Consider the following 27,698-nt stretch of genomic DNA (forward strand, 5'->3'; position numbering starts at 1 on the left):
TCAGGGAACAGAACTTCCCAACTAAACTAATCTGAAAGTACACAAATGTGTTAACTTCTGCTTGATTTTTGCTCTGTTTTACCTTTTAAGAAACTGCTGCATCTTGTATGGTGCTTTTTAATGGATTTATTGCTAACAGTTACAGTAGCAGACATTGAGACTCAGTGCCTCAACAGATTGGCTCACTTTAGGAAAAACAAAAGGCTGATTAAGAAAGGTTTTATTTTGCAGTAAAAGGGTAGTGAGGATGGGGAGGAGTGCAGTTCTTCCTTCCTTTTAGTAACTTTGAGCTCTAATGCAGTAGTGCTCTGAATAAAAGCAGGGGAATGAAGCAATGATAAGCAGTGACAGAAGAGTACTGGCAACAAAGAAAGTTTATTCACTTATGTTTACTGGTTTGTATGAAGACAAGCACCACTTTCTTTACCACTTCAGTGATGCCAACTCCTCCTGCCTGACTAGGTATGAAGATTGTTCTTCTCTCTTATCCCAATTTAAAATGTTACTTCATTCTTAATACCCTTTCTCAGAGAGAATCAGTTGTGCAAGGGATGATTTCTCAGCAGTACCAGGAGAGAGATGTTTTTAAAACAAGGGAAAGGGAGAGGAGAAGACACAAGTTGGCTTCTCCAAGCATTGCTCTCAATATGCACTTGCTCCCTTACCCTGTTTATGACTTACTGCTTTGCTAGTGGAGAGATGAGTGAAGAAATGGTTTCACCTTAGTTAACTTACAGATGGGGTGATATTTCAGAGACCACTCTGATGGAATTGTCTTCTGAGATACTGAACTCGTGGAATAAAACCCACTCAGGACTCCTCCTTGTGTTATAATATGATGAAAAAGGATGAAGCTGGGCTACTTGTCTGTGTGTTAGCATTAAGTAGTTACCAGAGCCGTCTACATCACGAGCAATCTGAAAAGAAAAAGGGGTTCTCCATTACTTAACTGAATGTACAGGATGCATAGAAATTAAGCTTGTGTTCAGATAGTTGCACGGGGAGAGCCAAATTTCTGTGGGAAGCCAGGGACTGCTGAGGAAACGTCAGTCTGTGTATTTGAAGGGAATATGTCTGCATCAGATAGTTCTGTGAAATGATTCTACATGAGCTAACAGTTGTATTACGAGTTAACAACGCAGAAAGATAAAGGTGCATTTCCTTACTTGCATAAAGTAACCAGATAAGAGAGCTTTCTTAATGCTCAGTGTATTTGCAGGTGATCCGAAGTCCGGTTCTGAAATGGGGAGTTCAATGCGCTTCATGATCTCTACTAGTTCAGCTCTGATGATTTCTGCCATTCTCAGTGCAGAACAGCTTAGAAAATAATTACGGCACCATTTTTCGTTACTGCAGTCTGTGGAGGGAAGAAGAAGAGTGTTTTGCCTTAAAGCACAGTCGTGGTAGGTGCTGCTCACAGGGAGGTTGCTCTGTAAGATGCTCATTGACCGGTGCAATAGATTAAAAGCATTTTGGAGCACGTGGCTCTGTCAGAGCCGTCCAAAATGCTGTTATCAAAAGCCATCTGAACCACTTAGGCTCATTGCTCTTGTTTGTGAAGTGAGTGGGCAACACATGGTATCCTGACGTAATATCAGATTTTAACTATCTTTCTGAGTCAAGACATTAAAGTCCCTTACTTGGTCTGTGAAAAGTAATAGTTCTGCACAGAATGAGTAGCAACTGTATTTTCTGTTTTTCTGGTTTCAGGCCAGGACACAGAACTGAAATCAGACTGGTAGTGCTGCCCATCATCATATGCTGTTAAAGCACAGTTTCTCTTGGACCTTTCCAGCATTCAGCATTACTGAACACGGAGCAGTCCCACGCCTTGCATCACAGAGGCACTGTGAGCAGAGAAGCTGTACTTCCTTCTTGAAGAGTCCCTGGCAACCTTTTCTTTCTTTTTTTTGTTTGTTTTTAAGCATTTTCCATCGTTTACAGACAGTTTTTAGATGAACTGGCCTGACAATATGGGTCCTGTTATCTTTAGTTTTTATTTAGTATACACAAATCTACCATTCTAAGTTGAGTGAACCTGACCAAGATGCATGAGCACAGGTGAATGTTCTGAAGACAGCCTGTCTGCTGTACTTTTCTTCCCTTTAGCCTTTATTCGTGAGCTATAAAGCCTAGTGATTGTTAGGCTGTGTTTGTGTCATGTCACGCCTTAAACCTGGGTTATGTGCACTTGGAGGAGGAAGCATCTTTCTGGTTTTGTACAGTGGCACTTAAATGACAAGTGTAGTCAGCTGCTTACATATCCATGTTGGGTAAGGTAGGCTGTCCTCCTCAGTTACTTGTAATTATTTAATAAACCAGTGTTGTATTTGCAGTGGCAGCTATCTTAGGTGACTCTTCTTGCAAATTGACAGTTCTAAAAAGAATCATTCAAAAAGTGCTCATGAATCAAAGGCCAACAATGACTGTTCCATTAAAAAAAAAAAACAACACCATAAACATGTTACCAGTGTGCTTTGTTTGGTCTGAAATGGGTGCACTTACACTGGCCTGCGGAGTTTGTGCTGGCTTCCCTGAAGGCATTGAAGACATTGATAAGAGTGAAGTGATCTCCTGCTGGGTGTGAGAAGTTTCTCCAGCAGGTAAGAGCAATCTCTTCAGTTCCAGAAGGTGCGTGCAGGAAGCAATTAGGAGCTTAGGCAAAAAAAACAGCACAGAAGCCAATGGTTACTAAAATTCATGCACCAACAAGACCCTCTAGCAGTAACTGCACTGGTGTTTGTGTTTCTTTTTCTCAGTTTCCTGTATTGGATTACTGCTGAACTGAATACACTGCAATCATATTTATGTGGCTTTTCCTTCAATCTCTTGTTTAGTAAATCTTCACTATGAGCACCAAAAGTGAGCAGCCTTCTCCCACACTGGTGCCAAAAATGCTTTGTAATAGCCTGGTCCAATCTGTCCACATTCCAAGTGTGTGGTTTAACTTAGAAAAGAAGTAAATGTACTTAGAAAATGCCTGAGGTGTACCCTTATGTGCTAAAGTTCTACTTCTGTTGTGATACTGTGCTACCTAACTGCATCTTTTGAGATGGTTGAGCTTTTCAAAAACTAAAATGTGCCTATGCTCAGCCATTGGTGCTTGTTTTATTTACTTCAAAACTATCATGTTAAGGCCTGCTCACTAAGAATCAAACCATCTGGAGCATAAAAACAGTTTGTGCTGTAAGGAGATGGATTAGCGCAGCTTGGTTTCCTGTACATTCATGATTTCCTTGCTGCTTAAGGCTTTGCTCCACTTTCTATGCCAAGGATATTCACTGTGGGCAGAGTCAACAGTTCAATACTGTTTACAATTAGAAAATCCCCCTAATTTACAGCTCCAGTCTGTAACAAATGTGTGTGAATGTAATGAGATAAAGTTTGTTTTGAAGGAACGTTGTGTGTATGCTTTCTGGAGCAGGTTGCCCAAGGAGGCTGTGGATGCCCCATCCCTGCAGGCATTCAAGGCCAGGCTGGATGTGGCTCTGGGCAGCCTGGGCTGCTGGCTGGCGACCTGCACACAGCAGGGGGTTGGAACTGGAAGAGCATTGTGGTCCTTTGCAACCCAGGCTGTTCTGTGATTCTATGACAAGGTTGGAAGCTAATGGAACATCTGAAGTGTGGAAGTGGAGTGCTACTGACAAGTCTGTCACTTGTGCTTCATTGTATGCTCAAATTCTGGACTTAAACAGCCAAAGATGCTCATTCAGGTGAAAAAGTAGAATATGAATAACACAAGTTTGCCTTTGGGCTGCCCCTGTGAGCAGCCTTGGGAAGAGTCTGAGGATTTGGAGGTGGCAGAGGCCATGCAGCAAGACATGAGTTGGGAGTACCTGTTACCATGGCTGCGATGGTGAGCATTTCATCAACGCACTCAAATTCACAAGAAGCCAGAATTGATTTTGACAGCTGTGGATCCAGGGGAAATTCTGACATAATGATTCCAAATTCAGAGAGGTTTCCGTCGTTATCCAGGGCTGCTAGGTAATCAAGGTCCTCTAAGGCTTGCATCAGGCTTTCAGGAGCTAATAAAAAAAGGAAAGATAATTCAAATTCTTGAGAATGGATTAAATATTATTTCAGTTGTATATTTCTTATGGAAAGCTTTATTTCTCATTATAATGTTTCAGTTCATCTCCTAGAACACAATCTCTGTCATTTGATAGTGGGTAATGATTATAGGGCCGGACATAGCTTCATCTTTTGTCTATCAGAGCAGTTTCTATCAAAAGTCAATACTGACTGATGTTTTGCAAATAGTCCAAAATTGCTCAGAGAAGACACATTTCTTCTGTGTGTGGTGTTTGTAATGGTTGGGCAGAATTTGCAGGTGTTTGGAATATCTGATTTTCCTGGAGTGGTTTAGGGATGAGAAAGTGAGCCTGAGAGCCAAGCAGAAATTGCCAAACCTCCAAAAAGTAATTGCTGGAGCATCAGAGGCTTTGGTGGATATGTGGGCACTCAGGCAGTGTGACTCATGGCTCCTAGCTCTTTTTAGAGGTAGATTTCTATTACAGATCTTACAGTAGTAAATTTCAGTATTATTTATGCTGGTTTGGTTTGATTTACAGCTCCCCTCTTCTATTGCTGCAGATTCTTTCCCATTGCTCCAGCTGAAGAGCTGTTTGGTCTTTTCCTACAGATTTGTGAAGTTGAGCTCCAGTCCCACTGAAGATTAGTGGCAAAAAATGATCAGTTTGACAGAGGTGATCCCTTACCTGGAGCATCCAAGAACAAAATACTTGGGATGTTTAAAGAAATGAAAAGTTACCTTACATCTGATGCACAATAAGTGGCAGAAAACAGTTATCAGTGACTGAAAATACAGGGAGATTAAAGCCATCATTCACACATGGAGTAATTACAAGGAAATCATGGGAAACTAATTTCCAGAAGTCAACAATGCAATTTGTGCCATAGGTTATGAAGTATACAGTTACCCGGAGGTCAATTTCGATCCCCTGATAGCATCAGTAATTTACATTTTTATGCCCAAGAATTAGCTGCCTTGAGATGTGTAAGCACAAATTACTTCCCAATTTTGCTATCAGTGTTTTAAGAATAAATAAAGTGACTCCTGGGTTTTATTGTGCTAGAAAGGCCAAGATAATAAAGGTAGATAAAGCAGGTGAAGGAACAGTAATAAAGCACAGAAGGGAGCAGAGCTTAGTCTGCATTTTGAGACACAAGCTCAATCAATTAAAAATCTTCATAAAGGCAGCAAAAGCTTGCCTGAAAGTTCCTCATGCTTTGATGTGTAGTTTCACAAAATACAAGCTCAATAAATAAAATCAGTACAAATGCTTAAATATGGAGAGTCGTCCTTTAAAGAATGGATGCCTGCATTGTCTTTTAATGGCTTTAGAGCAGCAAGACCTGTTTTTAGGACTGCTGCTGCCATCGAGGCCAACAGAGGGGTTTCCCCAGCTGCTGCCTTTGCTGAGCCAGCACATGAGCAGCTGCCCACCCCTGCAAGACAGAAAGGTGTTTCCTTATCCCATGTTTTCTCTCCCTTGCCTTTGTTCTTTGGCTGCTTGAGGTTGGATTGCTCAGGGCTTGTCTCAGGGAATCTGGGCTCGTTTTGTTTAATTATGCAGCCGTTCCTTGTCATACCTGGACTTATACAGCAAATAAGAAGCTGAATGTTATTGATAGCATTGGAATTGTTCATGCAGGGTTCCAAGCCGAATGTAACCGATGGTCTCGGTGCCTCAGGCTTTTCACAACTTCAACATGAGCAGAGTTGTTTCTAAAGGCAGCTACAGCTTTTGCCTTTGCTGTATCTCACCCTGCAGGTTGGAACCTGAAGGCCTTACTGCGTGATAAAATGAATACACAAGTATTACTCTTGATGCAGCAGGATGGCTGATTTAGCAATTTGCCCAAAGTTCTACAAAGAATGAATCAGTACTTAAGAGGATTTAAGGTAGGGTTTTGTAGTGGAAACGCTCTGTCATGGCCTGAAACAGTGATTAAGCACCTGGTGGAAGGCAGGGCCAACCCAAGAGAGCTCAGGTGCATGCAATGACCCTGAGTGATTGGAAGGGCTGGAGCCAGGATCCACCTGTTCCCAGACCTCATTTAAGGGCTGGCAGTGGAGGTGAGGGTATCTATCTAGAGTTCCCTGGGTATCTGAGGTCTTCTAAAGGTAAGCAGTTTTTCTTCCTTTGTTTCTGTGTTTGTGGCTGCTGCACTGGGACTTGTTCTCGTTTGCAGCCTAGGATTGTGCTATTCTGCTAATGTTGCTGTACTTTCCATTGCATTATAGGTTTCTTGATAGACCTTTATTTGCAGAGAAGTAACTGTTAGGAAGTTAAAGCTGAAATGGATGCTGGGATAGTAGATAGTTGGAGCTCAGACAAAGAAACTCATAGGCTATCAATTCTATAGCAGTTTTCTTTGCGTTATAATTGGTCATTAAAATCCCTTTTCCAATCTCATAGCTTGTAGGAATCCCAGTTACCTTTCTGCTCTTTACGTCCCAACACATGAGCTGGCGATGGTCCCTGCAGGACAGTCAGCACAGGGACCAACCAGCTTTTCATTATTCAATGTATAATGCTATTTAATCAATTAAATGCAGAAATTAAAGCATCAAAGAATGAAGAACTGAACTGAGGGTATAAATCTGCCACTAAGTGCCCTCCTAACCTTCATGGTTTGTCTTTAAAAACTGTGTTAGGCTTTGTCTAATAAAAACAACAATCTTGTCTCTGAAACAAGATGAAGTTAGCCGCACTTACACAATGCTTGGTATTATGAATATTCTAGGAGTACCTTGTAGGGGTTATAATAGCACAGCTCTCAAATGCCAAGGCATCCATACCATCAAGTATTCTAATGTGAAAATTGCTGATGATGCTGTGCTAATGTGGAAACTGCAAACTGCTTTCACCTTGATTTCATGGAATTGCCAAGGTTGGAAAAGGCCTCCAAGATCATCATCCAGTCCAACTGTCCACCTACCACCAATACTGCCCCACTGAACCATATCCTTCAGTACCACGTCTGAATGTTTCTTGAACACATTTCATATGAAAGTGGCTTAGCCTTTTGATTTGTATATTGATTTCCATAGTTTCAATAAGGTTTTTCCAGTTACGTGGGAAAACACGTAATATTGCAGCCATCTATAGGAAGAAAGTTATTCTCTCCCATTATATAATGCCATAATCAGTTAGATCTCATTAACTGATAAAAATCTACGGGCATCACTATTACAGTGGCACAGGAACTCATGTAATGCACTTCAGAACTGCACTGCCAGATACGTTTTCGTATGGCTCATGAATCCTAAAAAGGGTAACGAGCCTGCTGCATTTGCTCATCTCAGTTATAGCATGAATTAAACGCAGCAGCTGTAAGCCTGACATGTTTGTTGCTCTCATAATGCAGTAATGAGTCAGAGTTAATCCCAGCTTTTATTTTTCCTGGAAGAGCAGGAAAAAAAAATAAAATCCTGTGCACGTTGCTGTTGAACAGGAATAAAATGTTTTACTGATGTCTTTTCTTTGCTTATCTGCTCTGTGTTTCTGCTCCACGTGCAGGGAATGGACTGAAGAAGTGCTTCTCTTTAAATTCTTTGTGCATATTGTTAATTTTTCTATTTTTCACTGTTCTAAAACTGGATTTCAGTGTATTTTTGATTTTTTCTGTTCACCAGTTCGTGGCTGTACGTTACTATTTTGCCTCAGTGAAAGCATCACTTGGGTGAGGAAAAATTTACCCTGGATTAACAGGATTCCACCTCTCTCCTCCCACCTCTGTTGCAAACAAAACTTGAGTAGGTTGACTGAACAGGAATGGTGCATGGGAAACTTGTCTTCTGTTGATTCTCTGTGTGAGTGAATGGCTGCAATGCATTTGCTCCCTTTCCTGAAAGGTAAATCACATGCATGAAGGAAACTGAAGCTTTAAAGAGCCATAGAGTAGTCAACTTCAGGACAAACCATGCTGGGGAGCAGTAGGATGGCTAGTCTGCCTTAGTACCTGTTGCTCTGAACTTGGCTCAGCTGAGACAAATAAGAGGGTGCTGAAATACTGCCCTGCCTTCTTGTTTGTTGTGTTTTTCCAGTTGATCTTATGCCATTTTTAGCTGAGGGTGGGCAAGCTAGTAAAATCCATTGGCTTCTATGAACCCCAATGATCTCCTGCAAAGATAACAAAGCTTTCTGGGGAAGCTAAAAGCTGTTGCACCAGAAAGCATACTTTCCATCTCTGGTGGCCGTTCCCTTCACCTTTTCTGCAAAAGTCCCTTGCAATTTATAGACCACAGGTGCATGGCATTTACTTGAGTTGTGCCAGCTGCTGTCATCAAACAGCTGAATCTCCTTGCAAATATCCTTACAGCATAGTCTTCTCATGCATAAGTTTCCCTCTCAAAACAGAGAAGCTGAAAAAAATCCAATTAAGAATTCCACTTACAGTGTAGCACTATGCCCAGTGCTGGGAATTAAGCTTTGCTGTGATTAATTAGGGTGCACAACATATGAAGGACATGCAGCGGTTCTAATTCCAAGTGTACATGGGGAAGAGGAGAACAGTTTAGGAATTCCTATTGGCATGAGAAAATCATCGTAAATGAAAAAGCAACAGGTCGCGTGATCCCCAAATCAATTATATCAGTAGGTCAGAATGGAAAATACCCTTCTATGGGAAAAGGACCCCAAATGTGAAGCCAGTGAAATAAAACAGAAAATCAGCAACAACTTTCCTTGCAGTCTTGCCTCAAAACTGAGCGTTTCCTGTCTAGTATTGGAAGTTTACTGATGAAATAAACCCAAGGAATGTCCTTAAGCAATGGCTCATTGGAAATTTGCGGTGGGGGATGCTGCAGGGCAAAGACTCATTTCCTCTACGTGCATCCCTGAGGTAGCGGTGGTTTATTTGGGTTGTAAACCCTTGATTAAAGGAATGTATTTTGTTTGGTGTCTGTGTGATGACTTGCACAATGGGACACAAATTTTGTCTGTGGGCTTCAGGAAAACAGCGTGAAACCTAGGTGAGAAGGTGCTTGGAATTTTGATTTAAAGAAAACAGAAAATCCAGATTCCATTCAGATACATTATGATCTTTTTCAGAGCACGTGGTTCATTCTAGGAAGTGTTTTACAAAGGGCAGCTATTGCACTATGAACCATCCCAGCAGTAAATGGTAAAAGCAGTGGCAGGGATATTGCAAGTACTTCAATAAGAAATGTACTGTGAATAACAGGGCAAAATTAATCCTGAAATAACCAGAAAGGTCATGTAACCTATATGGAAAATCAGTGCATCGTTACCTGGCCTGCTTAGGAATTCACAGTGTCTGAAGCCAGCTATATCCATCCTCTTCAGGAAGAGAACCATGCTGGTTAGGTTGGATTCCTGTATTTTGGCTGGGAAATCTGGTTTCATTTCTTTGTATGTAAATTCTTCAGGATACAAACAGAAGAGTTTTCCTGGAAAAAATTTTTAGGAACGTTATGTTTTTCTTTTCCATTTCTAGCATTGTCCCATTAATTCTATGAATGGTTTAGGCTGCTGGGTTGGAATGCTGTGCTGATAACTGTACCTGATGGAGACGTGCTCAGCATTTGTTTGTGCATCTCTGCTTGGGCTTTGCTGATTGGCTGTGTTGTAACGGAGTCTGCTCTGATTCTAGGGTTGTACACCTTTAAATGAAAGAGACAGTGAGCATCAGATGAGTGAGGACTACAAATGTAGTAATGGTCTGTACCGAATTTTTGTCTAGGTTATTGTACACAATGTGTAGTAACAGTCCTATTTCTCCTTATAGTGCATATTTCACCAGCATGGAAATAAGAACAGTCTGCACTCTGATAAATTGAGAGATGCTGAAGTTTTGCAGTCGCTCTGTGGATGTAATCTTAAGATAAGTGTTGTTTCTAAAGAAATGTACCCTACTGAAGCATAAGGCATAGATCTAATGGTATCACCAAGAAAAGCATCAGAAAAGCTTATTTATTTCTTCCGGTGACAGAATCCCCGCTCTATCTGGTAACGTTCTGCACCATAATTCCAGGGTTTTGTCTTTATGCTGAAGCTCAGGACACAGGGACTGTCATCAACACAAACAAGGCCCATTCTATTTTTTCCCCTTGTTGCTTTTGTTCTTTTGTTTTGATGCAACCAAGGAGCCCATTCCATCACTTTGCCAGCCACCAGGTGATGGCCAGAAGCTTCCATACAGGTAATGGCTGGATAGGGCAGTTTTCTAATCAAGTCATCTAATCTGATCTTGTCTGCTTTAAGCAGAATTTTAATCAAAAAGAGAAAATGTGTTTCAGTACAATGGACAAATCTGGGTATATTCATTATATATCCCACCTGCCAGACTTCAGTGGGAATTCCTTCTGCACGAAACCTTGCCTGCACTGAGCTGACTTCCAGCCGAGTGGATTGAATGTACACTTGATTTGCTGAGAAATGAATATTAGAGGACTGAGCTTCTGCTGTTATGACAAAGTAATTGAGTTGAAGGGGTAAAAATGGTGTAATTAATAAAGGCGATGTGACAGCCGTCAGGGCTGTGCTGAAACTGATTTGTTCCCATCCCAAGCTCTGGCTTCTGCTTCAGGCTTCAGACTGAAGTGTAAGTGAGATTAGTTTCAGTCATCACCTGGAACAACAGCTGTAGTTTCAGAAATGACTCTGTTATGCACATCCTAATTGAAAACTGCATTTCAGCCTTTGTTCCTTTCCTACGGAGGCAGCACTATTTTTTCTTTTCCCCTTGACTTAAGGCTGAGTTATTTTACAACCCCCAAATGAGAAACTTTAAAATGACAGTGTTAGACTTGCTTTTTTTGCAGTGATAATGAGAGGGTGGTGTTAGTTCCCGAGCTTCAGCCTGAAATAACCCTCAAGGCTTGTCAGAATTAACAGTCCCTGCTTGAAAATGGTAAGAACACTTAAATTCAGTTTGGGTGATTGAGTAGTGGATTATTTGAAGATACCTGATCTTGTTCCTTTGGCCTGTTAGTGGGATAACCCTTTTGCACAGTAGGACGTGTTAGTGCAGCCATGAAGCCAACGTGCAGCTTTCCAACACGCAAAGTGATTTATCCCTGCATAGTTGGTCGTTCTTTAGGACTCAATGTCAGTTTTTTATAAACAAAATAAATAAACTGCAGTTTTGCAGCTGCACCATTTCTTCTTGGAATAGGGTGGAAAACAAGAACCGAGGATGCAGAATGAATTCATTCATACAGTGAATTGCAGCATTTTGAGATGCTTGGAGGGAAGCAGATATGCCAAAGGAGCAGAGGCAGCTTTAAAAACGCATGGTTCTGTCTGAGCATCCTTCTGTGTTATGTGATCTGTGGCATTACACTGCTGGTGCAGGAATTAATGAAACAGGGAGTGGGGTTAATCTCCTAAACCAACAGGTAGCCAAGAAATGACGATATTTTGCTCCATGCGTAAGATACTGAAGACACACTGATGTCTATCAAAGTTATTCGTGATAATTGAAACATGAAAAATATTATAGAATCTGGCTTACGAGAGCATGGAAAAATATGTGATTCCTTAGAAGCTGCTTGCACCAATCTGTACCTTTCCCTTTGTTACACGGCTCGTTTTGGGCATCCTGGTTTTGTTTAATGTTACCAACCTTTCTTCTTTCCACACCAACGTCGATGACAAAGGTTATGTTCTTAATCTGAATCAAAGATTCTCCAAAGCTTGTGGTAAGCAGCACTTTTCTTCTGTATTTCTGGTAGCATTTCTGTTTGTCTTGCTTTGGTTTGGGAATTAAGTCATTTCTTGTGGGGTATAAAGGAACTGGGATGAGCTCTCCGAGGTCAGGATTTGAATTAGACTGTTCCTGTCTGATCATTTGGGAGGCTTTCTCAATGTCCTGTAATCAGGAGAAATGATTTAGTATTTTACTCATTAATATGAAAAATAAATATTGTTTAGTTATAAAGCACTCATTTCTAAAATAAACTTGAACCACGTATCAAACTGTAATGTTTTAATCTTAGAAGAATAGCTACTATAGCATAAAGCCAAAATTGATCCTAAATACACGTGGGAATTTGACAGAGCAGGGAATATCTGTGCTTTTTCCTGAGATGTGTCTTTTTTCTGTTCATTTTTCTGAATGCTCATCTCTAGATTTAATCATATCCAAACCAACCTCCAGGGGAAGACAGATGAGCATCAGTGTAGTGTGGGAACAGTGAGGATGAGAAGCTATGAAATGGCCCCTAAACTTCACACATATGGGATATTTATGCATCCACATTGATTTAGGTCTAAAGAGAAGGGCTGTTTGCTCAAACAGGCAGGCCTGGGAGTTCTGTAGCAGATACTCCAGTGCCCCACTGGTATCCCCTTTCCATCTGGCCCCAAAGCTGTGGATGTGGCTGCATCCCCATAGGTGGCTGCCTCTGGACACGGTGCTTGGGCAGAGCTCTTACTTGGGTTGCAACAACGTACTTGTAGGTTATATGAACACACAGATGAGAATCATTTCTTGATTGAAACCATAAATACTGGAGCCAGTTAATCACTCACTTGCTCACATGCCAGGAAGATGACGATGTCACCTTTCTCCTTCGTGTGGTGTAGCTCAAAGAGCAGCCTCAGTGCAGACAGAAAATGGTCCTTTGGCATGCTGCAGGTATATACCACCTCTGCCTGGTGCTCATTTTCCACCCGGATGAGGGGGACGCTGCCGCAGAAGTCCTTCAGCTTGCTGGACATGTGGGGGGCAGTCAGTATCACCAGCCTCAGGGCTGGTCTCGCTCTCAAGACATGTTTAAGAACACCAAGCAGCACATCGGTGGGAACAGTCCTTTCATGCACATCGTCCAGAATGATAACTCCATAAGAGTTCAGAAGAGGAGCAGACATCATTTCCCTCTGCAGCATATCATCTGTGCAGTATCTGCGCCATACAAATGGAAAACTGCAAAGTTTCATGAAATATTCAGGTTTGACTGTACAGAATTAATTCAGGGTCTTGAGGACAGCTTTGCTCTTTCTGTTCTAACAAGAAAGACTTGATAAGAACAGATACTGTCTGTTTTGTGGACTACCACAGTCTCAACAACCTGTATTCTTTAAGTGTCTGAAAACTCAGTGAAAGTCAGTGATGCTAAATGGCATTATAGTTGAAAGGACAGAAGACTCAAGGCAAAAGAAGAAATAATTTCCCCCCTAAGATCATAACTTACCTTTCTTTTCATCTTCCAAACCTTCTAAGCATATTGCACACTGTAACAAACCCTTGTGCTGTGAAGTAGTACTTTCAGGTAAGGAAATGAAGTAATGCGCACACGCACACAGGGCAGTGCCAGAATGAAGGTGAGGGATTGATTCGTACCATAATGCCCTCCCTACTTCTATTCCTATGACTATTTAGGGAAATGGAGATGAGGGAGGTGGGACCAGGTGACCTTCCAGCTCCCTGCCAACCCATGCCATTCTGTGATTCTATTCCTGCTACACAGAGGTTTGTTGGCTTGTTGTTTACTTTTTTCAAGGATGTTATTTTTGCTGTGTTGCTCAATAGGACCTTGAATCTTCTTGATCAAGGTTTTGACATGTAAATGTTGGATGAGAATAGGGCTCATCCTCCTTTTCCATCAGGTGCAGGGCGAGATGCTGTAGGGTGAGGGTCGCACAGTCTCCCTAAAGAGAAAGGGCACGCAAAGGGACAAGTGGCTGAGCTTGATTTGATGGAGGTGAGCGCTGTGCTTTGCACTGGAAATGCTTATGTGGCTGGGAAGTAGCTGGAATCTTGCAAATCACTCCTGGTGAACTTTCAGAGTGGCTCAGAATCTGAATCCCTGTGCTGCTGCTATCATCTACCTATTTTTAATACACTAAGTACATTTCTTATGTCCTTACATTTTCCTCTAAAAGTCCTCAGTGCATTTTCTCATTACTGAATACACCCTTCTTTTGCCATGATTTTTTTAAATCCTTTTCAGTTAGCCAACACTTTGGTTGCTTTTAAATTCCAGCTTTACTTCTCTTGCAACTGTGAACACTCCTGTGTTCATAAACTAGAAGACAGAGAAAGAAAGAGCAGAACAATATGGAGTTTGCTGAGATGGTGAAGCATGGCATTCCCCCATTAACATCTCTACAACAGGTAAGTACAGAACACCATTTTCAGTCTCCATCATGAGGGTTGGAGCTGTGTGGGCCTTGAGGTTCCTTCCAACCCAACCACTCTGTAGATCTACAGTGAGGGTCTGCGTTAGGGGTGAGAAACACACCAACCTGAGGATGGTTTCTGTAGTACAGCAGCTCTCAAAGGGGACAAAGTACCCGACTTCGTGGCCCACGTTGACGTCCATCTCATCAGCTGCACGCAGGGCCAGCTGCACTGCCAGCTGTCCGTGTGTCTGGGAGCACACAGCTGCACCGTGCCTGCAGCCAGCAGCCAGGCAGTGCTCAGCACACCACTGAGGGACCTGCGGGGGGCAAGGACAGTGCTTAACACCTCTAATGGGGACTGAGATGCAGAAGGAGAAGTGGGGGAGAACAGAGCCCACCTGAGCATCAGGTGAGTATCATTTCTGGTAAAATACTAGGATTACGTGTGTGTTACATCTTAACCTTGTTTTAGGAAAAACATCAGCTGAAAGAGCCCATACTTGTTAAGAAGTAGTTTGTTGGTTTTATCTAATTTGCAGTCAATTACACGGGAGAAAGACTCTGCTTCAAGAAATATCCCAGGCTTCTATGCACTATCTATTGCACTTCTATTCCCATGCACTATGTGCATTTTCTATGGCTGTTTTTTGCTTGAAAATTCTTTGCTATCTGGAGTTGCAGGCTTAGTTGTTTTATATAGACAGGCTCTGAGCAGCCTGGTCTGGTGAATGGTGACCCTGCACGTAGCAGGGGGGTTGAAACTAGATGATCACTGTGGTTCTTTTCAACCCAGGCCATTCTATGATTCTGTGATATATTACTATGGCAGCAGACTTGAATACTCCTATTGGATATTGGCTCCAGTGATGTGTTTTACCATTAGTTCTCTAAATTGTGCATTCTTACAAAAAAGTATTTGCTCTTAGCTGGAGTGAGAGAAGGACCATGGGGCATAGCTCCTCCCTGAGAACAGCCCCAAACTCCCTGACAACTCCACCTTCCCTTATGCCCTTCCTGCAAACCTTCTCTATGCCTTTCCTGATCCAGCATTAATCAGAATAAAACCATGCTTTCCAAGTAGGAATATGCACTGAATCCAGCACAGATACTGCAGAGTTTACAGTTTCTGCTAAGAGTTTGGTGTGCTCATGGACAAAAAGAGGATCAAATGGTGAGTTTAGTCAATAAAAAGGAGGAAAAAAAGTCTCCAGCTGAACAGAATGACAGCCAGTGTCAAAGGAATGGTTTATTGCTGAGTAGTAAGACCTAAAGAATTTTAGCTTTGGCCTCTCTGAAGAGAGTAGAAATGTGCTACAACTTCAGCATGGGAGGGTTATATCTGATGTGCTCTGCAGCACAGTGAAAGTGTATAGTTGGAAGGATTTGAAGTTGAGATGTGATGTATTCTGCAAACAAAGCAAAATTTTACAGCACATGTACTGATAGATATACAAATAACCTTGAGAAAATTATGTATAAAGTACTTGTATATTTGGTTCTGAACTTTATATGACAGGATCTTATACAAGCATTCCTCAGTCAGTGTTTAGAAGGGGCTCAGTGTTTTGAAATTTAGTGTTTAGAACATAGAAAGTTGTCATTGGAGATTTGTTTGTTTACAACATTGCTTTAGGCAGTCATCAACTGAAATGTGTTGATCTTCACAGCCCTGAAGCCTGAATGACATTGTGTGAGTAAAACAGATTGTAAGGGACCAACAGAAGTCAGCATAGATTGCTTGCAAGTGCTCACAAAAAGTTATTTACATGTGCATTTATATATTTTTTGCATCTATATTTGAGTGACTGCATCTTCTGGAATAGCAGTTCACTACCAACCAAAACCAGGCTCCAGCATATCATAAATCTGGGTAGTGGTGTATCTGGTGTAAATGAAGGCTGGTAGCAGTGAGTAGGAAGCTGAACGTGTTTCTTTTTCTGTTTAAAAATCTGTGCTAGTAGTATTAATAGATTTAATAGTGTTACCACCTAATAGTAACTCTGAGGAGTGTGCAGTAGTCAACGTTCTAAAGCTAAAAACCCAGCAGAGCATTTCCTAACACTCACCTGGGAGCTCTTTCCAGTCTTTGCGTCTCCCGACACGATCACAACTTGATGATGAAGCAAACTTTCCATAAAGGCACATCTCACTTTCCATATTGGCAGTTCTTGTCTTTCCTTCATAAGCTTATAGTAACGGGAAGAGTAAGGCAAGCCGTCGAAAGGATTGAGCTCCAAATCTTCTCCGTACACCAGTATCTCCTCTTCCTCACCATCGCTGCTGTCAAGTAATTCTGATGTGCAGTGGCTCTCTGGGGAAGTGTTTAAAAACTCCATTTTTCTTACGTGTGCCACTCCCAGCAAAACCACATTAGCAGTGGAGGGGGAACTTTGTACTGATGGGTCACGCGGGCTCTGTAAACCTGGGGAAATCCATTCCTGCTTGCTTTGGGATCAGTGTTTCCCAGCTTTTCAGCTGAAAGGTTCACCTGATGCTCCGTCTTGGGGTCCAGCTTCTCCAATTGTACCACTGCAAACCTCAAGTAAACATTCAGAATGTACTCCAAGCTTCAAAATAGCGTTGATTGACCCAGCAGATGTCTAGCAGTAGCACTTCTTGTGCTTTACCAACCACTTAAAGTAGCACGAGCAGCAGGCAGCATCTCTGCTGCTGCAGAATAACGGGAATGGAACTGACAGGACTTGTTGTTGTCCCCAGGCTGCTCAGTGCTGCTAATCCCAGAACAAAGGCTTCATCCTGCGAGCGGAGCTGGCACTGCACTGCTGGGAACGGCCAGCAGCTCGGGTTTGTTGATTTAGAAAGCAGCAAAGTGTCTTTTCATGCCCTGAGTGTATTAACGCTGCTTGGGAGTCCTGCAAGGCTGTAATTAGAAATCTAAACTGTATCTAATCCATTAAAAAAAAAAAAATGCTGATTCTAACATTTCAAGAAAGATGAGGGAAGCACTGATGTAAAGTAACTCTGACTCTTAGCACTCAAAAATAACAAAACGGAGGTTCCTACCCTTGACTGTCTGCTTCGTAACGCAAATATTAAACAATGCTTCTAGTTGCAGAGGAAAGCGTTTTGTTGAGCAACATTGATAATGCCTTGACAAGCATGCTATGAGCATGATGCTTTTCTGCTTTTCCTATCTCAAGGTTTCTCTGTATGAAGTAACATAGTAAAAATCATTGCCTTTTCTTACAGGTTTTTCTTGTTTCGTTGTTTTGGGGTTCAGTGCTGCTAAGGCGTTCTTTTACAACAGCAGCATAGAGAACCAACAAAGTAGGAGAAAATATCTTTGTTCAGCAGCTGGAATATCTCAACCCAAGTGAGTTGAGTTATGTGCTGCTCCCAGAACAGGCTGTTGTTGGCACTCAGCGTGGCTGGCAGCGAGGGCTGACTGACTGCCCACTGTGGGGGCCAAAGCCAAATGCAAGCTGGAGGAGCAGCCCTGGAAGGCAGAGGGACAGGTGAGTGATCTGTGCTGCACAATGTGCCTCGGGTGAGCCATCCGTGGGGACACTGCTGATGGATGGCCATCCCCATGAAGGTGACAGGAGTCTACATTTTGTGCTTGGCGACACCAAGTTAGGTTCATGTTCAGCTGGGGATGGAGCTTCTCGTCCTGCTGTGACCTTGATGGGTCCTTGGGCTCTTGATTTTCTGTTACATCCTTCCCTGTTAAATTGCGTGAAATCCTTCTGAGCTTGCTGTCGTTGAGATCTCTGCCTCTCTCAAATGTGGTTCAAATCAGTCAATAGCGTGCAAATGTTCTGAGGGAACTAACAGAGGACATTCCTAGAGGTTGTTTCTCCTCATAACACAGCTTAAATGACATCAATTGAAGAGGCTAATTGCTATTATCCTGCGTTTTTTTGCTACTCATTTTTCATATGCAGTAGCAGTGTGTTCTCTTTAATTTCTTCAGCTACAGTATAGGTCTGTTGTCCTCAAAACATAAGAGGGCAATTATATTTTTTTGCACGCTGGAGTTGGAGCTGGGTGGTTGTTGAAGTTGCTTGCAACCCATGCCATTCTTTGCTATGATTCTATGATTGAACAAATTTGAATTTCTGATTCTACCTCAACTTTTCTTTCGTTGTTTTTACTTTTTCATACCTGTAATGGAGAGGAAAAACAGGCTATCAACTCAAGAAGAATTTTTGCTATTTGGAACCCAGATGCAACAGAACTAATGTTCTTCTCATGGTTGCACAGGTTTTAGTAGAACAAGTTGTTAACTGATTTAAATGATTTGTCTGCACTGAAATGGGCTGTGGAGAAGCTTTATCCTGATCTGCAGCCAGGTACCAATGGAACGCTTTGAGCCTCATCATGTAGCACCGGCCCAGCAGCTCTCTGCAGCCAGCATCCCTGGCATTTGAGGAGACCAAAGAACACAGCCAAGGGCTGGGCTGGGGGCGTGATTGAACATTGCCTTTGTGAATTCAGACATCCAAGCAGCAGCTCATTGCTGCTCAGTGTGCCTCACTGCTGAGACTCAGCCATTTTAATCCAGAGCAAGTTTCTGAGCTTGTGTTTCTAGTTCTTGAGCGTGACCTCAGGATGTCTACCTGCTCTGTCTTGCTCCCTGTTGCCCCTCTGTGCTACGTGCTCTGAACCTTCTCATTGAACATCTCCTGTAGGTCCACTTCACATGTCCTCAGGGCCACTGAGCGTGCTCCTGGCTTTGGCTTTGCTGTTGGGTGAGGTCTCTTCTTCCTCACGGAGTGTTGCACCGTTTTCTGAGAGGGCTTCTTGTTTGTCTCTTCAGATTGCTGCCATTCCATCTTTATTGGCACAGGCTGCCAAGGAATGGTGAGGTCACCATCCTGGAGATGTTCCAGTACAGCAGAGATGTGGCACTGAGGGTCGTGAGCAGTGGGTGCAGTGTGGTGGGCTGGGTTGGGCTTGGGGATCATTGAGAGCTTTTCCAATCTTTGTGATTCTGTGATTCTCTCAGGCCCTTTGGGATTTGCCAGATGTACTTTTTAACATAATACAGTGAGATTTAGTTAATTATAATAAATAACAGGAACGCCCACTGCAGATGAGTGCTTGTAGTAAATGGGAGGATAAGCTGCTGTCAAAGATATCAATGAGAACTTTGCTATTGGTTGAAATTATACGTTGTGTTCAGTGCTTGTGATAATGTGTTGTAGCAAAGCAGTAAATAACATGTTACATATTCTCAATCCTTAATAAAGCCTTGCTAATGTAGGCACTCTTCAGAGCTTTCCCATTGTATCTTTGAGAGGAGGAGGATTTTCTGTGCATGAATTATATAAATTAGTAGTATCAGTGGTAATACAATGCTCTTTCTTTCTTCCATTTTTCTTCCCTGGTTTTGGCAGCAATAGTTTACAACAGTAATGGAAATTTAAGGAGGTGACTTCTTTCCCAAAAATGTCATTTAAATACAGGGCTTCAGATTAAATTTTAGATGATATTAAATCCTCATTTCAGAGCTTTTCCATGATAAAATGGGACAGGACGGGGTGGGTGTCCTTGTATATAGCACATGTGGAACCTGTATGCACAAACCCTCTGGATTTGATTGCAGGGGGAGCAGTGCCAAGCACTCATAGATCCTGGAATTGAGGACATCACCATGATTTATGGAGTCTTATTACTAAAAACGACACTTTAATAGTCTCTGCAGGGATATTTTTTTGGTTGCTTTTTATACTCATATGAATATGAAAGTTTGGTGCCTGGCCAACAGACAGCAAGCAAATGTGGAAAAAGATCCCTCTCACTGAAAGAGTGCGTTAGCATTTCTGTTGGCCTACTGGCAGCAGCACCTAACCTTGCTTACGCTGTAATGTATTACTGTTTATTGAGTACACTGTAAAACTAAAATAGAGCATTTCCCTCCTATCCAATAGTTCTGAGTCACTCTTTTATTGTGTTTTAATTTCCACTTACGATTTTGTTGGCTGGTAAAATATTATTTGTTTTGTGTGTTTTGCTCCTGAAACACTGACAGATTGATTCAGAACAAAGTGTTTCAAGTCAGCAACCGAAAAGCCAACCTTTAACTCACTGGTTGCCCAGTTTTGAATGAGAACATTATGTTTTCTGAGCTGAAACTTTGCCATTTACGTGCACAAGCAGTATACTTGCTTGATTCTGAGTCTTCCTTTGCACATTTGTTAGGGTAAAACTATGAAAGACACTTGTTATTTTTTTCTTGCTTGCTGATTGTGGATTGAGATGGGAATTCAATTAAAAATCACAACGTAGTTATTTCACATGGTAACTTTGTTTAGAAATAATAATAATAATAAGAAAAATCTTTTGAACTTTCTATCAAATTTATTAAGATCAGAAAGTGTGGTCATGGAGCTGTTGCCCTGAGTGGATGTTTCTGGATTAGCATAATCCTACAAGATTTTAAAGCTGTTGTGATTTTAATTGTCTGTTTTCTTCCTTCATTTGACTTCCCACAACAAGTTACTGTTATTATTTTTCTCCTCCCCACCTCAAATGAGTTAATTGTTGACTTGAATTAGATTCAGACCAAGAAAACATTCTCCTTTCATGTGTAGCCTTTAATGGCCAGAGGCTGCTTTGTCATTCCAGCAGACTCTGGTACAATGCAGTGACTTTGCTGAGCTCAGCAGTGGGAATAAATGCTGATTTCTGCCAATGGGTCATAGTGAGTTCAGGTCTTAATACAGGTTATTTTGAGATGCATTTAAAGTACGTTTTGTTTTTAAAAAGGGAACTTATACAGATTCAGTAGTTTATTAATCATTTATTTTGCTCCTCATCCCTAATTAGCAACATGGGCAATTTTAATTGGAGAAAACTAACGTGCTTTTGTAGACCTTGTCCCACAAGACCAGTGTATGGAACTAGGCTTCTTCCTGTGCCTGGGAGTCAGGAAAAGGAGATGAGAAAGGTGGGAAACCGCTGCCAGAACCACCCCATCCCTGTGTCATCTCCAGGATGGGACCACGACAACTGGCTTGGTATGGGCCAGAGCCTGAATGCCATGAAATTTTGGAACAAGAAAGTTCCTAAGTTCTTGTGTGTTACCATAGGTATTACCCATGTGTGCTTAGTGAAACCATTGGCTATCTCATTACTTGCAGTACAGTTGTGTTAGGACATTATCCCCAGAGCTGTCAGCCAGCCATCAGAGCTGTTTGTTTGCTCTTTGTTTGACTGTTGGCATAAGATGTAAGCTGGTGATCTTTTGCAAGTACTTTTTTATCCTGAGTTATTTTAGAGAATGGCTGTAAATGTTGTTTAAACACCAGGGCATCTTAAGAAGACAGATGATAGGAGTCTAAATGGAGTTTTATTCTAATTTATCAATGTTTTTCTATGTAATCGGATATCTTCATCTGCTTTCTATTCTCTTTATGTTGTAGAAAAAGCAAGGCCAGCATTTTCTTTTCAAGCTGTTAGCATAACAGCCAGGCGTTCTGTAGGCTTCATGCTTTCCAGAGCTGGAACAGCAGGAGGAGGAGGAGGAAGAAATAGAGATAATTCATCAGGAAAAGAATAAAGGGTATTTTGCACTTGGAACTGAGTTGAGATGAGGAGTCAGCGAGGCAGTGCTAGCACGGTTTGTTCCAAATGACAACAGAGAAGCCTGGGCAGGGGCCAGGCCATCTGACGGTGGTGACAAACCTGGTGGGGCTGGAGGAATGCCGGGCTGGTTGTTGGGGCTTCAGCTCTGTATACCACTGGGAAACGCTCCCTGGAAGGTCTCTTGGAGCAAGCTGGGAACTGGTTGTGAACATTGTAGTGGCAGGGTTGTGTTTTTCTTTGAATGCGAGGGTTGAAATATGTTCATGGTCTGGAACATGACTTGTAGGGAGATAAACTGGAACATATGGAGGGGATGTGGAGCAGTGAGAGGGGAAGGTGTGAAATGCAGTGAAACACAAATTCAGCAAGGCACCTGCATTTATGGATCGTGGCAAATAGCAGCAGTGATGGGCTTATGGGCAGAGGACAAGGGACTGCATAGTGGGCAGAATTCCATCAGGCTAGGGCAAAGGAGCCATCATGTCACCTAAAAGTCTGAGGAGGAGCTACAGAGGTTTCCCCGGCTGCCCAATTCAAACCCAACAATGCATTGGGCTGCAGAAGAAAGTCTTGCAGAGAGGAGCAGAGCAGCAGGGCTGGCATTTGCTTGCGGACTGGCTTCAGTTTTCTTTACAACTTTTGGCAGCAGAGATGAATCTTTCAGAGTGGTCATTGCTGTTGTGGTGGCTGATAGACAGAGAAGACTTTTCAGAATTGATTTTCTGTTTTTTAAGATATTCCAACCTCTTTAGAATGCGGTCAAAGGGGTTTGTTTTTATATTTCCCTATTAAAATAAGCGTCAACCCTTCCCCAAGCATTTTTATGCCACAGGTGTTCACCTTTTTCTATGCAGAGGTTTGTTCATTACTCTGTGGTTATGGATTGCTGAAGTCTTAGATCAAGCAGAGTGGAAAAAGTATGTATAATCTAATTTACTACTTGATATAAAAAGTATTTCATATCTGCTTTTTTTTGTAAGAACAAATTTGATTGATTTTCTTCACGAGAACTCTGAAAATGTTCATTCATTTGTACTTGCTAACCTTTCAAAGGCTTTGAACTTACAGCTTAATAACCTGGTGAATACAGCGTGAGAGGTGAAAACGTAAACGTTGCACGTTGAAGATGCTTTCTGGTAAATGCATACCGCAATACCAGCAGACACAATGCTGCCAATGAAAAAAGTGAGGCCTGGAGATGGGAATGCGGCTCGTGTGCTGAGGCTGGGCTTTGTCTGGGCTGCTGTTGACGTGGCTCTTTTGCTCTGCTCAGACAGACGCTGTCACGGGGAGCTGGCGGGGGTCCGTGTGCTCTGGAAAGAGAAATTTGTTTTGTTTTGGCATTAGGAGGCCGCACTCATGTGACACCACTTTGGCTCAGCGCCTCTGGGCTGCGTTCGGTCACTGTCGCGGCTGTGCTTTGTTCCAGAGCTGTTGTAATGCTGTGGTCATCTGCTGAGACCCAGGAAATCCCATTTCTCTTCTTTGGCTGCCATTTTGCCCAAGCTGCTGCAAATTTTGTACCCTAATCAGGTCAATGGGAGTTTTGTTACAAACTTAAACGGGGTCAGGCTTCGTTCTTTGGCTTTTGCCTGGCGGTTGCTATTGGAGCCAAAGCATTAGGGAAGGGTTGGTGTGGCTATGGTCTGCCAAATCAAGGCTCCTTGTTACTGCACATATAGATAATATTTAGTGTGAATGTCAGCTTCATTACAGATGCAGAACTAAATGCTTGGCCTTTGAATTTAATGGGAGTTTTGCCATTGATATCAAGCAAGCCAAATTTTCTTCCAGAAAATGTTGATAATCTATCTGTGAGACATCTGTGGTTGAAGGAATTATGGAAATGGCTTGTTTTCCAAAAGCAGAGTAACCCCTCCTGTGGGGTCAGACCTGCTTACAGTTTCCAGAGGCAAGCAGAAGAGTAAATGTTAGATAATGAGTGATCTCTTGATCCTGAGTTTGTTTGCCTCTGTTGAAGAAAGCAAATATAATTTTACCTGTTGATTAAGAGAAATAACTGCTTTATTACTTTTCCTATGTTCTCATTAACTGTTGCTCCTACTGAGATAAGTTCACATCTTTTATTTCACCTTAACTTTGAAAGTTTCCAGAAGGATGACTTTATCCTCTTTCCTTTGATAGTAGTGAAGCAGACTGCAGCTTTTGGAACCATTTTGCAGTGTGTTAGAAAGGACAGTGTGGTCGTGCCAATGAAATCCAATATCTATTATCATAGTAATTACTTCAATTAAATTTTTTAGAACCTCTGAAACAAGAGATGGACTCAGTGTGTTTGCACTGTATGTGCATGAAAGGTAGTATCTTGCTTTAGAGTTCAGAAAAACATTGCATGGACTAAACTGCTGCTTATTTTTTACAAATTACACGCACTCAATGAACTACTGAATATCTGTTTACCTAATTGTTATTTCTACACTCTTTTCAGTTACTTTCAGTTGTTCTTTGTTGAATAAGTCATGAAGGAGTTTTATACAAGCAGGACAACAGACCCAGCCTTGGCAGTGTGTGATGGCTGGTGGGGATCTGCTGCAGCTCACCTATGTGGGGTGATAACTACTCATGTGCAATTGTGCTGCACACAATCTCTAGTTGTAAAATGATGCTCACTGACATCTGAGTGTAAGTGGGGAATACAATTAGTTACAATTAGAACACACTATGTTCTAATTTGGGGTAAAACCAAACCAGATACTCATCCTTCGACCTCCCCTAATGTTCAGCACTGTGTCCATTCTGCTTCAGTTTGGAAAGCTGGGCCAAATTGTTTTAATTGTGCTTGCAGAGGCTGAAGGGAGAGTGCCCAGAATGGGGGATAAAGGTCTGAAAGAGGAGGAATAGTTGGGTAACAGGTTGAAAATTGCTTCTTTCTCCTACACATCTTATTGTTCAGTGGGATTTAGAGCCCAGCAAACTGTAGGGAGACTTCAGTTGTCTTTGGAAAATGGGATTTCCTTAGTTGAAATGGCAAGAATTTTTCTAATGCTTTACAGATTTTAATAATGCTTCATAATTAGAATTAAAATTGTCTTACGTGTAGCACAGCACTACTTACAGGGTAGTATTTGCTACTGTTAAAGCATATCCAGGGATAGAGATCAAGCTAAATAATACCAACCAGTCTTGTTTTCTCTCCACTTACAGAAAATGAGATTGAAATAAGAGCGAATCACTAAATAGAAAAGGTAAAGGTATGTATATGGTAACAAAAACACAACAGCTGTGGGTATGATATGCTCCTTTATACACAAGAAAACGTAGCTTCTGTTTCCTTTAGGACTAAGTACAAAATAGTGTTGTTTGCAGTGGTAAAGGGGGGAAAAAAAAAGAGAATATCTGAATCAGGATGAGAGATTTAGATATCAGTGCTTTAATATTCCCCCTATTTTCATCAGGAATAGAGAGGAACTGAAGCCTGTGGCATTATATGGCTGACTGGTGCTTTCTGCCCGTTGAAATGTTCTTCCCCTGCGTACTGCACTGGCTTTTAAGAACTTATGTGGGGGAATTTGTCACTAGGTGGCAGAATTAGACTGTATTAGTACTACCATTTTTTATGATTTGTCTGCTTGGCTTCTTTATAGTCCATAAATGTCTCTATGACTATATCAAGCATTCAAAAATATTTCGATTTTAAAACAATTTCTAATAAACACGGCTCTTTCAGAGGAGCGATTCTGTGGAATAGCAGATGTAGCCTGTTGGATGTATGTTTATGGAAGTGTGAGTAATGTTTCACTTTGAATTTGTGATTACTCTGCTCTTTGCTCCTGCGTTTTGAAAGTACGTTAGTGCTCAGATTTGCAGATGACCTCTAAATGGAGGCATGTTTGTTTGGTACTTTCTGAAGATGCTAACATTCAACTATTGCTTTAACTACACTACAGAGGTATTTATATGCACAAGTGTCTCTTCCTGTCTCTAAGTGCTGTTTTTCATGCAAAAATGTCTAATGCATAGGAAAGTTGAGGTTACTTATTTGTACCACTATGACCTCTGGTTTAGTTGCTGCTGCTCTGGTGTAAGAATGGCTTCTGCCTCGTTAGCTGAACCCTTCTCTGAGGGACATGAGCAGACATGAACATGCCCTCCTCTGACTGGAGTGGTGGCAGTGGTACTATGCACGTTCTGGTTTTGATTTGTGACTTAGCTTCTATTGAGAAAAATCACTGTGTTGCCACAAAGGTTTGACGGATGCATCGGTATGGGAATGGTGCTGCAGAACTTGGGGCATGTGATTTGGAAGGAAAGTGGTTGTGCTTTGAAAACTTAGTAGATATATTTCTGATGCCTTGCTATGTGCTGAAATGTTTGGTTTGGGGTGTTTGATGTTTGTATGAGATGTTCTTTTCTGCTTTAGAGGATATCTACGTATCATGTAGTAGGTGGCTGTGAACCAAGAATGTCCTACAGAGTTTGTTTTAAGGTCACTAAAGGAGCTCCTGTTATATCTGCATTCCCTCCTAGTAAATACTACAGATTTTAATTTATAAGAACATCCTTAATTCAAGCATTAGGCAGATTTAAAAAATAGGAAGGCTCAAAGAATTTAATGTTTTCCAAGCAGACATAATGGAAATCACGTAATTTAATACTCAGATTAGCTAATATGGGCTATAATTATTATGTAGATTACAGTAGTTTCCAAAGGTCTCTCTAGCACAGTTTTAAAGGTGAAAAATATAATGTTACTTGATTGTGTTTCTACTCCTCCCTTCCCTTCTATTTCTTCCTGATAATTTGGTATGTTGGAGGTTTGAGGGATGTGGGTGCAAAGGAAGCTCTGAACTTTTCATGCAGCCATTTTAGGTGTTTTGGAAGAAGAATGTAATTATGATAGCAGAATTGTTTCTATCAGTGAAAGGTACAGACATGCATGCCCTTTTCTGGGGCTTTGTTAGAAAGCATTTCTATCATTTTTCAAGTGTCTAAGACACTGGTCAATGAAAACCTTGCCTCAAACACTTACTTACGAAGCATTAAAAATGCAGTTGAAGAGGTGCTCTGTGGGAAGGCACCAGCTACAGAAGCAGTGTTAAACAAATAGAAGCAAGAGAACTGCAACTGGCAGATGTTCAGCTATCAGGAGAATAACATTAAATTCATTAGTGATGAAAATAATAAAGTTTTCTTTTCTAATTAACACTCTGAGGCTTGAGCGATGTCTGCTAGGAATCAGGCAACTCATTTTCAAGCTTTCCAGAAGTTCTAATTCTGATTATTGTCAAGAAACCAGAGCTTGCTTAAAAATACTTATAAAGTATTACAGCATAAGTTGTAGCCCTTGTCCAGATAATAACAGGCAACATCTAATCCCTGGCATCATCTAAGCAACAGATTTTGTTTACAAATTCTTGCTCATGGCTGGGCTGGAATAACTGTGGAGAAGCCACTATGCTGCTAGGTAAATTGTTGCAGAGATTAATTACTCTAGTTAAAACATACACCTTATTTCTGGTGCATAGTTCATTAGCTTCTGTCTCCAACCTATGCATCTTATTGTGCCTTCATTTTCTGCATTGAAGAGCTGAGACCTCATCATGAGTAGAGTCACAGAGTGAAGGAATCATTTGAGTTGGAAGGGAGCTTTGAAGGCCATCTGGTCCAACTCCCCTGCAATGAACAGGGCCATCTACAGCTCTTGTTTAGTCTCTGTTTAGATTCTTTCTAACTATATTTAAATTTCTTTGTGAAGCACAAAGCAAAAATCTCTTTAAGTAGTTTTACTGTAGGTTGGTTGCATCGCAGGTTGCACCCATGCAAATTGATAGCAATTCTCTGCTTGGTTTAACTTCCAGAAAGTCTTCATATAACATGTCATTTTCCACTAATATCTACCTACAGACTGCCTGTATGTGTGTGTGTTTTTGTGTGTGTATATACATATATGTGTATATTCATGTAAATATGTAAGGACTAAATAGCACAGGAAGTATAAGTCAAGCCTGAAGTAATTTGTTGCTCCAACTGTTGGATTTTTTGTTTCTGACTGACATTCAAAATACT

General features: G+C 41.5%; 2 protein-coding genes across 2 annotated transcripts in view; one reads left to right on the top strand and one right to left on the bottom strand.

Moving 5' to 3' along the window:
• LOC125693438 (BRCA2 and CDKN1A interacting protein) overlaps nucleotides 1-2,446 on the top strand; it is a 9,501-nt gene extending 7,055 nt beyond the window's left edge. The window contains exon 7 of the mRNA XM_048945405.1: nucleotides 1,711-2,446. Coding sequence (XP_048801362.1) covers nucleotides 1,711-1,728 — 18 coding nt within the window. The 3' untranslated portion in view covers nucleotides 1,729-2,446. The remainder of the gene's footprint in view (nucleotides 1-1,710) is intronic.
• The window catches only part of DHX32 (DEAH-box helicase 32 (putative)), a 17,492-nt gene extending 695 nt beyond the window's left edge, over nucleotides 1-16,797 (bottom strand). The window contains exons 1-10 of the mRNA XM_048945414.1: nucleotides 16,187-16,797; nucleotides 14,244-14,437; nucleotides 12,528-12,900; nucleotides 11,620-11,865; nucleotides 9,556-9,655; nucleotides 9,284-9,442; nucleotides 3,837-4,028; nucleotides 2,506-2,655; nucleotides 1,167-1,357; nucleotides 736-917 (exon numbers count right to left, since the gene is read on the bottom strand). Of these exons, the coding sequence (XP_048801371.1) occupies nucleotides 736-917; nucleotides 1,167-1,357; nucleotides 2,506-2,655; nucleotides 3,837-4,028; nucleotides 9,284-9,442; nucleotides 9,556-9,655; nucleotides 11,620-11,865; nucleotides 12,528-12,900; nucleotides 14,244-14,437; nucleotides 16,187-16,456 (2,057 nt within the window). The 5' untranslated portion in view covers nucleotides 16,457-16,797. The remainder of the gene's footprint in view (nucleotides 1-735; nucleotides 918-1,166; nucleotides 1,358-2,505; nucleotides 2,656-3,836; nucleotides 4,029-9,283; nucleotides 9,443-9,555; nucleotides 9,656-11,619; nucleotides 11,866-12,527; nucleotides 12,901-14,243; nucleotides 14,438-16,186) is intronic.
• Nucleotides 16,798-27,698: the final 10,901 nt, after the last annotated feature.

Source organism: Lagopus muta, chromosome 5 (assembly GCF_023343835.1).
Source record: "Lagopus muta isolate bLagMut1 chromosome 5, bLagMut1 primary, whole genome shotgun sequence".
Lineage (NCBI taxonomy): Eukaryota > Metazoa > Chordata > Aves > Galliformes > Phasianidae > Lagopus > Lagopus muta.